The following is an 11,629-nucleotide window of genomic DNA, read 5'->3' as shown; positions in this document are numbered from 1 at the left end:
ATCCTGGTTATCAGATCCACTGGGTGATATCACAGTGCTTGTGTTCAAGTAACCCTTATTTTACTTAATAATGGCCCCAAAGTGCAAGAGTAGTGATGCTGGCAATTCGGATATGCCAAAGAGAAGCCGTAAAGTGCTTCCTTTAAGTGAAAAGGTGAAAGTTCTCGACTTAATAAGAAAAAATCATGTGCTGAGGTTGCTAAGATCTACAGTAAGAACGAATCTTCTATCCTTGAAATTATGAAGAAGGAAAAAGAAATTTGTGCTAGTTTTGCTGTTGCACCTCAGCAAGAAGTATGTATGTACAGAAAAAACATAGTAAAAATAAGTTTTGGTACTATCCACGGTTTCAGGCATCCACTGGGGGTCTTGGAACACATCCCTGGTGGATAAGAGGGGACTACTGTATATCCCTGAACCCCTCCCCACTGTCCTGGGGCTCTGATAACTCTTGCCTGCCTGCTTATGCTAGGACGTACCTAGGATGTGCCTGCCCTTGGCCTCCTCTGACTGGATGGAATGCTTCTTTATCCATAAACATCCTCTTAAATGAGACCCAACTCCATATCTGTAGGAATAGCCTAGAGAACTTAGGTGTCATGAATATTAATTATTCTCTACATCAGCGTTCTTTCTTTGAGGAAATACGTATCCAGCATATTCTATGTGCAGGAACTGAGCAGATAGTGGAGAACAAGGCAGAAAAGAGGAATTAATTCAAATGTTACTTAGAAACTATGGTTTGTATTGATGTGCATCACCCTTGGTGGCAGCCTTACTGACCCCCAAGAATATCCCTATTCCTGGCTTATTGCCCTGTCTCCATTGGCCCACCATAAAAGTTCTAGGATCGTCATTCCTGAGTCCACATGGGTGTGAATCATCTCACACCACTGGTGAAAGTGTCTGGCACACCTACTGGTACCGTAAACTAATTTCCCTCTTGGGTCTCAATCTCTCCTTCTCACAGACATTATACTCCAAACCAAAGACAAGAAAATAGCATGTTGGCTGAAATTGAATAAAAGTCAGTCCATCAGCCCTGTGGTTTCAGAGTGGGCAGCCTTCCTCCTCTAGACGTTTACAAGGCTCCCGTAGTGACCAAAGGATTGTATGCAAGGAGAAACATTGACAGAATGTGAGCCCAGCCTTCCAGGAGCCTGCCATCTAGTCAGGAAGAAAGGCTCGTCCACAAATGGCTGCCCAACAAGGACTCATGTAATAAAAGCCGTGTACTGGCATGGACGGGGAGTTATAGAATCGGAAGCATTTTCTGGGTGGTGTGGGAGGGTCAGGATTGGAGAGGTAGAGCGTTGCTTTTGGTAAGAAGGCCCTGTGAGCTTGAGCTTGCAGAATGGCTGTAGAGCTTTATAATTTATCCTAAAAGCCTCACTCCTTGCTAGTTCTCTATAAATTCTGAGCTTCAGCCCCAAAATATTGACAGCCTAGGGACACTGAAGACACTAAACATTTTCATGCCAGTATCAGTTATCTGTGGCTGTATAACAAATTACCCCAATACTCGGTGGCTTACACAACACATCTTGATTTTCTCACAGTGTCTGTGGGTCAGGAGTTCAGAGCAGCTTAGTTGAGAAGTTCTGATTCAGGGTCTCTCACAAGGACACAGTTAAGACATCAGCTAAGGTCTCTGAAGCCTTGATGGGGACTGGAGAATCTGCTTTGAAGGTATTTTTAACATATACCATAACACATAATTGTTATTAAAAAGTCCACCTACAAACCTTTATCTTACTTACAGCTATTTCATTTACTTGTTCCCAATAATTATGTTTACATTACCTACAAAAACTTCATGAGACATTAGACAAAGTCAGCCATCAATTTTTTTGCTGACAAATTTTCTAACAGATAATATGAATTTGTTTGACTTTTAATAAACCTAGGTAGAACAAAAGTTTTATATTTAATGCTGCTAACTCTAAGGACATGTCTATTTTAATTAACCCAACAAACTTAAACAAGCTATCTACCAAAGATTATCTTATATCATGGTAAGTTGACAAACATTTGGGCTAGTTTCTATTATATTTAGAAATAATTTATATAAGTGCTTAAGTTAATTAAATCTCTTAAGAAATTAATTTTGAAAATACCATTTAAGAAATACCATATATAAAAACATACATACATAGATATATAGAGACAGACACAAACACAGATCTTATAGCTTTTATTTTAAAATTTCAGCCATGAATCATGTACAACGTAAAACTCACTAGTTTATAAATAATTGTGTCTCTAGCAAATGGAACAAGTTAAGGTTACCTGCTTAAAAGCTTTTTTTTTGTAATATTTGTAGAGAAGACTTTTAAGATTTATATTTACCCTAGACAAGCAATGCTAAGGAATTAGATCTTGGGCAAGAGAGCCTCTCTAGCAACTTCTAATTTAAAATGGAACATTTTTTCCTATTTTTTTTCTTTAACCTCAGGCTTTACCCATTGAGCTAGCTGGGCTTAGTTTTAGGCAATGGGGGGCTATCTCCTAGGGTGTTCACATTCCAAGGACATGGTAGAATTTACAACTTCAAAGGACAGAGAAAAGAATGCAAGTTTTTTTCCTAGGAGTTTCAGGGTAATTGCTATTTAAATTTTCCTTCAGTCTTCGGAATTGGAGATGGTCTAAAAGAGTTCCTGGAGAGGTTACAAGCCTTTTGAGATAAATAGGGGAGGTTTGGGGATTGGTGAAAGGGAGTGAGTGGAATCTGAACTGCATTTCCAGTTTTGAAAAGATTTGTCAGATAAGGACAGTTGCTCTCCATTCCTCAGAAATTGGATTGTAACTTAAATGACATCATAGATTGATCTACCCATCCAATTACATTATCCTCAATTTCATTCTTTCCCTCTGGGTAGATAGTTTTCTTTTAGCTTAGGGGAGAAAGCCTAAAAAAATTCCTATCAGTCTCTGAATATAGACTTCCAATTTAGCCAAATTTCTGATTATAAAGTTATCAAATCCTTTCAAATATCAGGTTTCATTCAGGACAAACAGTAAATATTTCTGGCAGTATTAAACAACCCAATTAATTCTAATTTTAATTTCTTTCCCCTATGCTGTTTAAGGGAATAACGTAGCAGTTTTTCAAAAAACTCTGAGTCACATCATTCTGGGAGAAGCCTGTCAGGGGGCCTCCTTCGAGAGTAGATATGAGAGTGTCTGTAAGGCCACTAACTGGGCAGACTTTTGTTTACAGTTGTGTAGTCTTCTCTTTTAGGTACCTCTCATATCTTTAATGTTTCAGTAGTTTTTTGCAAGGAAACTTTCAATGAAGCTATTGTAGAATTTTCGAAGCCTTTGCTCTTAACTGCGTGCACCTTTTAAATGATCTTATCTAATTATAATGTTCCTTCTACTGCCAACTGTAATTTTAAATCATCCTTAGTAATTTGGTCCACTGAGATGAAAATTACAAGAGACGGGACCATAGGTCTTGAACAGAAAACCAGCTGGAGATCCCGAGGGAGGAACTTCTCAGGAAACTTTAGAGAATAAAAGTCCCATGTTAAAGAAAAGGGCACAGACAAAACAGTGACAATAGGGAAACCCATCAGTTATATCAGAGTTCTCACCAATCAGGGAAAAAGAAGCCCGCCAAGGGAAGTCCCTCCTGTGGCAATGACCGTGAGCCGAAAAAGCCACCCCAACACTGAGACAGTTGTCTCACGGGCATTCACCCCAATCCTCCAAAAAGGACGTTCTACTCGACCAAATGGATAGAGGTCAGAACCTGAGAGGACTCACAGTCAGAGGAGTCAGCGATCCCTGGAAACAGTGAGCACAAGGGGCTCATGTAGGGACCCTACCCAGTTCCAGAGGTTGCCGGTCCATGAAGGTGAGATTGCTTCAGGTCTTGCGTCTCACACATGTATGTTAACCTAAAAATAAAGAGCCAAAATTAGAGGCAGAGAGGCATTTATTTTGGGATTAAAGAATTACAGTTTGGGGGTACACAGATTCGGGTAGCAACCCAATAGTGTCCCACTAGGGAGTAAGAAACCAGGGCTTTTAAAGGCAAAAGAGGGAAGTTTGCATTACAAAGAATGTTAATTGGAGATGATGACAGCTACACTTGGCTGAACATAATTGATTGCTAAGGCTAGCTACAGAGGCAAAAAGTCCATCACTGTGACAAGTTGCAGGTTTCTTGCAGGATTCTCAGAATATTCTGTCTTGACTCAGTTCAAAAGTTCATATTCTGCCTAATGAGGATGTGCATAAGACCCATTTCCTTAATGGCTTTCGGTTCCGTTTTAAAGCCCTTAGACATAAGTGACCTGTTTTGTTTCACATTTCACAATGGCAATGTTCAATGTCTTCACTAGGGTCATGGCTACCCACAGGTATAAATATTTGTCAAAACACCCCGATCTGTACTTTTTTTTTTTTTTTTTTGTGAGGAGATCAGCCCTGAGCTAACATCGGCCAATCTTCCTCTTTTTTTTTTTTTTTTTTTTCCCCCGCTGAGGAAGACGGCCCTGGGCTAACATCGGTGCCCATCTTCCTCCATTTTTATATGGGACGCCGCCACAGCATGGCTCACCAAGCAGTGCGTCGGTGTGCGCCCGGGATCCGAACCAGCGAACCCCGGGCCGCTGCAGCGGAGCGCGCGCACTTAACCGCTTGCGCCACCGGGCCGGCCCCCCGATCTGTACTTTTAATGGATGTGCGTCACTATACGTTTTACCTCAACTTTTCTTTTTTTTCCTGAGGAAGATTCACCCTGAGCTAACATCTGTGCTAATCCTCCTCTATTTTGTATGTGGGTTGCTGCCACAGCGTGGCTGCTGAGCAGTGGTGTAGGTGCACGCCTGGGAACCGAACCCAGGCCTCTGAAGCAGAGTGCGCTGAACTTAACCACTAGGCCATGGGGCTGGCCCCCTACCTCAACTTTAAAAAAAAAATTGCAGCATGAAAATTACAAGCTATAGGATAATATGGACTGTGTGATACCACTAAGTAAAAGGCAATGTGTATTTTCTGTTAATACCGGCACTCACATGCACACAAATAGAAGTATTTTGGAGATAGCCACCTTCAAGTTGGCTGTCATGGGAGCCAAGAATGAAGTGGGAGGAGTGGCACCTGGCACTGGGGAAGTCACTGAAGCAGAAGGAGAAGGGACCGAATCCCCGTGGTGGGAAGTAGTCAGGATGAGCAGAGGCCTTTTCAGGGATGGGTCACTGGAGACGGGCTGTTAGTAAGGTCTCAGGCTAGGCCTGAGACAGCCTCAGGCTGGGCAGCCCATGGCTGTTGGAGGGTCCTGCTCCAAGCTGGGATTGCCTGGGAACACCTCATTGTTCTTTTGAGTCTTAGCCTCATGCAGGCACCAGCACGGTGACACTTGGTGGGACTGTCTGACTGCTCTTTTCATGGAGCGGACCCAGACATGGTTAGTTCCATGATCCGCAGCAATGTTCTCCCGGTTTGGTGGCCTAGGCTCTGGCTTAGGCCATTCCCTGCGGCAAGTGGGCGGCAGTGTGGCTTCCCTCACTGGACACATCTCTAACTTCACCAAAGATGTGCTGAGGAAGGGAAGGGAGAAGGCGGAAGAGTCACCGGACTCTGGGAGGATGGAGATGGAGGACATTCAGGCAATTGTACCATCAAAAGAGAGACTGAGGGGCTGGCCCCGTGGCTTAGCGGTTAAGTGTGTGTGCTCCGCTGCTGGTGGCCCGGGTTCGGATCCCGGGCGTGCACCGGGCGTGCACCGACGCACTGCTTCTCCTGCCATGCTGAGGCCACGTCCCACGTACAGCAACTAGAAGGATGTGCAGCTATGACATACAACTATCTTCTGGGGCTTTGGGGGGAAAAAAAATAAATAAAATCTTAAAAAAAAAAAAAAAAAAAAGACTGAGAACCCAAGCTTTGAGAAAAGCTGAAATTTTACAGCAGACCGTGGAGGAAAAAGACACAAGGCTTGCCCCCGTGAGAGAAGAAAACAGTCATCTGATAGAAGCCCTGGAACAACTGAGAGAACAGACTGGAACTGCACCTGTGGTTGACCCTAAAACCCTGGACAGGGTGACACGACTAGAACCTGAGGTCTCTCAACTGATGGTGATAAAAGGTCATCTGGAGGAGGAAGTAAAACTTCATCAGAAGATAAGTGAAGAGCAAAACCAGAGGAAGACACAGCTCCTTCGAACTTTACAAGAGCAGAAAGGGGAAATGGATGAACTTAGATACCAGCGTGAGCAAATGCATATGAAACACACTCAGCTCTTTTCAGCCAAAGATGAGGAAATTAAGAATTTGCAAAACATAATAGAACAAATCAAAACCCAGTTGCCTGAAATAAACCAGAACATTCAAACAGAACATTCTGAGATTTTTTAAGTAACAAAAATTCAGGGTCTTATATAGAAAATGGAAGTGAAAGGAATGATTGACCTAAAGCTGAAACTGAAAGATTAGGAAAAGGAAGAAAAGAACAGGAATGGGAGGTGAAACTTCTACCTGAAAAGACTGTCCCTTTGACGGAGCAGATTGACCAGCCATACAAAGATGAGATTGGTGAACTAACTCGGAATATCCAGCAAAAAGATTTGGAGATACAGAGTATTCATGCTAGAATAGCTTCAGCCCCCTATATCCAGGATGTTGGCGACCTTCAGCCACAATTGCGAGCCTATGCTTTGGAAAGGGAACAAGTATTTTCAGTGAGAAGGTGAGGGAAAACAGCAACCTATAAAGAGAGTATCACAAAATGATGGACATACTGGTTGCCAAAGCAGCAGACCTCGTGAAGCTGCAAGATGAAAATAAAAAAACCGTCCATGAGCTTTGAAAGTAGTGGTTAGGATATGTTGAAAGAAACGATTCAGAACTTATCATACATCATTGAGCAAAAGACATTGAAATCGAGGCAGTACGTCAGAAACGTCAGACTTTATGGACAATCTTGCAGACATCTGGCACTGGCGGTGAGGTTGGAGGTGTTACTGTGAATCAGTTGGAGGAGCTTCTGCAGGAACGTGACACATTACAGCAGCAGGTCTCCCTAATGAAGGACTGGACACAGCAGGTGATGACCGCGGTGCGCAACATGCAGCGAGAGTCAGCCCAGCGCCAGAAAGAACTTCCACAGCTTCAGGCTCGGGTCTTGATGGACGGTGATAGTAAGTCTAAACCACAGATGACCTCTACTGATCTGATCCGAAATTATATAGGGAATGAAATCCAAGTCACACATTTGGAGAAGAAATTAGCACGAATGCAGCTCAGCCTAGAGCAGCTGTGCAATGCTAAGGACATTCTTTTGGGTCCGCTTGACATTATTTCACCACAGCCTCCCACCACATCATCGCTTACTTCAGAGTCAGCCAACTCTCTGAAGGCTACTAGATCTGATGCAGTGAGTGAGTCTTCTAAAGCGCTCCCAGAAGAGATAGAAGAGTTAAGGAAATCCACGGAGGAAAAAGAGGCAACCATTGAAGCCTCCAGGAGGAGAATCAGAGACTGTGATGTGATTGTTGCCACCTCTGAACTAGAAAGAAAACAATATGAACAAACAGATTCCCAAATTCAGCAGCTAAAGGAGAAACAAGATGTTTTACGAAGCTTACTTCAGGAAAAAGAGCTCTTAATTGACACAACAAGTGATGAATTAATTTCTTTAAGTAAAAATTTCACTACTGAAGTGAATGAAAATGAACTTTTGAGGCAGGCAGTAAGAAACCTGAAGGAGAGAATATTATATTTTGAAGTGGATACGTATAAAGTAAAACAGGAAAATGAAATAATACTAGAATTGTCCCAGGAAAAGGAAACAGAAAATCAAGCATTACAAGAGACAAATATGCGGCTTTCTATGACGCTGAGAGAGAAAGAATTTGAATCCATTACAATGAAGAAGGCTCTTGTTTTTGACAACTACGGAAAGACAAAAAACATGGCCAGATGGGGAAATTAAATCAGCTTTTAAATGCAGTAACATCAATGTCCTAGTGGTATAGTGGTTCAGGTTTGGAGCTCTCACTGCCTTAGCCCAGATTCATTTCCCAGTCAGAGAACCACACCACTCATCTGTTGGTTGTCATTCTGTGGGTGCTGCATGTTGTTGTGATGCTGAAAGCTATGCCACTGATATTTCAAATACCAGCCAGGGCACCCATGGTGGAGAGATTTCAGATGAGCCCCAGACTAAGACAGACTAGGAAGAAGAACCTGGCCACCCACTTCTGAAATTGGCCATGAAAACCCTATGAATAGCAGCAAAGCATTGTCTGATATAATGCTGGAAAATGAGAGGATGGTGCAAAAAAAAAAAACCAAACAGGTTCCACTCTGCCTCTGTTATGTTACACAGAGACACTAGGAGTCAGAATGCACTCAACAGCACTAACAATAAATATCAATGCAGGAAAAGACAGTTCTGTTTCAACAGTAGAAGAGATGAAGTCATGTTGGCACTGAAACAGAAACAAATGAAAAACCATGCCCTATAAAATGACATTCACCATTTATGTAATAAAAAATTACGCTTAAACCAGGAGCTGGAAAGATTGAGTAACCACAGTTTAGAATCAGATGATTCTCATATCCTCGAAGCTTTGGCTACAGAAGATGGAGAGTCCAACTAGGAAACTGAGAGTCACAACACTAGAGGAAAAGCTACTTTTATCTTCCCAGGCAATGCAAAAGGCAAGCCATCATTGCAGGAATAACTGAACTTTGTCACCAAGCAGAAAGATGAAACTGCATTACAGCTTTCTGTCTCTCAGGAACAAGAAAAGCAGTATGCTCGAGCACTAGCCAACCTGAAGATGGCACTAGCTGAATGGATGGAAAAGGCAGACGATCTAGAAGGAAAACTGATGTCATTGCAGGGACGACTGGAGAAAGCAAATGCCGTCTTGGATCTGAAGGAGGAACAAATTGGAGAATTTAAAAAACAAAATGAGGTCCAACAGGAAACGCTGGATGATGTACAAAAGAAATGGATGAATTTAGTAAGTAACATGGAAGGAAAAGTAGACAAAATCCTAGTGAGAAAGCTCTTCCTAGACTATTTTCAAACACCAAAACGTGAACGTCAGGAAGTGTTACGATTAATGGGAAGCACTCTGGGTATGGAAAGGGAAGAAATGGAGCAGTTGTTCTATGAAGAGCAAGGCAGCGTTACCAGATGGATGACTGGGTGGCTTGGATCAACAAGTGTCCCCAGCACACATCTGAGACCAAATCAGCAATCTATGCTTAATAGTTCTTTTCAGAACCTTTTGTGCAATTTCTAGAAACAGTCTCATTTAGCTTCTCTACACAAAAGCTCTCTGTTCATGGTATGAAGCCTCTAGATACACCAAGAAGGAAAAACCTAGCTCAAAATGTACCACCAAGTCTCATCCACACCCAGAAAATCAGATGTGAATGCCTGCTCCACAGCTGTGTCTCTTATTGACCCACCCGGCCCTGGGACTGGGGGGTCTGGGCATCTTCTTTTAAACGCTGTTACTGATGTTGTGCCCACATGTACACCTTTGCTCCTGTCACCTGCCAAGAGTGCTGAAGGTGCCCTGAAAGACCTTTCAAAGTGATAGAGGGTCCCCTAGCTGGAGATAAGACAGCGCTTTAGAGAGACCAGGTCACTTTGTGTGTGACCTTATCACAAAGTGGCCTTCTGGGAAAAGTCAAAGATTTGTTTACAGTTTTAAGTTTAATAAAAATGTTCTTCATACCTTAAAATAAAGTGTCTCTTAAGGACTGCAGTATTCACCAAATTTAAACCAGAGGTTACTTCTTGGGAGAGTTGGCCTTGGTGGGACTGGAGGCTGTGGTGAAAGGACACTTCCAATATTTTTGTAACACTCACTTTTTACAAGGAGCAGGGATTTATTTAAGTATACCTTGGGTAATTAGAAAATTAACTTCTGTTAATGCTCAAAAATTATAAAATACACGAGTGCACACTCCTTGTATAAGAAAAACGGTGAACAGCACAAAAGTACAAGATGCATAAAATTTTGAAAATTCAAGTTTACCTTTCTGGGCTCACTCCCACTCCTCTTTTCATTGCCTGGGAAACCACTCTATTAGGAAGCTGAATTCTCTCAGGTCTTTTAGTAATATATGTATAGTGGACTTTTCATCCATCACCATATAATTGACCCCCTTTATCCTTTTCACCCTCCCTCCGACCCCCTTATCCTCTGGGAACCACCAATCTTTTGTCTGCTTCTACAAGTCTGTTTTTGTTTTGTGTTCTTTGCTCATTTGTTTTGTTTTTTATATTTCACATATGAGTGAAATTGTACAGTATTTGTCTTTCTCCATCTGACTTAATTCACTTAGAAAAATACACTCAAAGTCCATCCATGTTGTCACAAAGGGCAAGATTTTATCTTTTTTATGGCTGAGTAGTATTCCGTTGTATATATATCACATCTACTTTATCCATTCATCCGTTGAACGGCATGTAGGTTGTTTTCCATATCTTGCATATTGTAAATAATGCTGCAGTGAACATGGGAGTGCATATATCTTTTCAAGTTAGTGTTCTCATATTCTTCAAATAATACCCAGAAGTGGAATAGCTGCATCATATGGTAGTTCTAGTCTTAATTTTTTGAGGAATCTCTGTACTGTTTTCTGTAATAGGTGCACCAGTTTAATTAGCACAAACACTGTATGAGGGTTCCCTTTTCTCCACATCCTCTCCAACACTTATTATTTCTTGTCTTTTTGAAAATAGCCATTCTAATGGGCATGAGGTGATATCTTGTGCTTTTGATTTGCATTTCCCTGATGACTAGCAATGTTGAACATCTTTTCATGTGCCTGTTGGTCATCTGTATGTCTTCCCTGGAAAACTTTCTATTCAGATGGTCTGCCCATTTTTTAATCAAGTTTTGTGTTTTTTTGCTGCTGAGTTGTAAGAGTTCTTCATATATTTTGGATACTAACCCTTTATCAGATATATGATTTGCAAATATCTTCTCCCATTTGATAGGTTGTAGGTAGTACATACAGATGTCGAATTATAATGTTGTACACTTGAAACCTATAGAATGATACAAACCAATGTTATCTCAAAAACAATAAATGAAAAGTAATATATATATATATATATATATTTGTATATATGGCTAATTGCTCCATTGTACCCTGGAAACTATTCAGACTTCTTCAAAGACCTCATTCCATTAAATTTCCATCTGCTTTACCTTCAGCCTGTCTCTTTCCCTAAGCAGAGGAGCTTGCTCAAGTCTCTCCCCGCATCTAACCCTCTCCTTTCTGCTCTTCAAACTACCACCTTATCTCTCTACCTTTCATGGCTAAGCTTCTGCAAGAATCTTTCACTCCTTGTCACCATCTCATCTCACAGACTCCTTCATGAAAGCTCTACAAATTCTTGTCTCAGTAATGTCCCAGGAATTTTTGGATGCACGCTTTTTATTCCTTTATTTACCTAAACTCTCTGTGGTGTCTGATGAACACTACCCACATCTTCAGTCTTTAAACATGCTCTCTGTCCTCTTTCTTGTTGGGTTGTCACTCTCCCCTTCCTAACAGCAGACACTTCTTTCTCAGTTTCCTCTGTGGCTGCTTCTTCTGACCCTTCTTAAAGGGTTATGTTTTCTAAGGCATTGTCTTCAGGGAA

The 11,629-nt window shown here is 41.6% G+C and overlaps 1 protein-coding gene and 1 pseudogene across 1 annotated transcript; both read left to right on the top strand.

The window, feature by feature from the left end:
• The first annotated feature begins 6,614 nt into the window (after nt 1-6,614).
• On the top strand, nt 6,615-8,280 carry LOC131422517 (thyroid receptor-interacting protein 11-like). The gene has a single exon (XM_058569822.1). It carries the CDS (start codon nt 7,034-7,036, stop codon nt 7,940-7,942), a length of 909 nt encoding a protein of 302 aa, XP_058425805.1. The 5' UTR covers nt 6,615-7,033; the 3' UTR covers nt 7,943-8,280.
• An 18-nt stretch (nt 8,281-8,298) lies between these two features.
• LOC131422516 (thyroid receptor-interacting protein 11-like) lies at nt 8,299-11,036 on the top strand (annotated as a pseudogene).
• The last annotated feature ends 593 nt before the right edge of the window (nt 11,037-11,629 follow it).

Source organism: Diceros bicornis, chromosome 26 (assembly GCF_020826845.1).
Source record: "Diceros bicornis minor isolate mBicDic1 chromosome 26, mDicBic1.mat.cur, whole genome shotgun sequence".
In the NCBI taxonomy this organism is placed as follows: Eukaryota; Metazoa; Chordata; class Mammalia; order Perissodactyla; family Rhinocerotidae; genus Diceros; species Diceros bicornis.
The sequence above is the reverse complement of the archived record's forward strand: the minus strand, read 5'-3'. Positions and strand labels throughout refer to the sequence as shown.

Coding starts and splice junctions, on each gene's coding strand:
- LOC131422517 (XM_058569822.1), top strand. CDS start 7,034: ATGAAGGACTGGACACAGCAGGTGATGACCGCGGTGCGCAACATGCAG.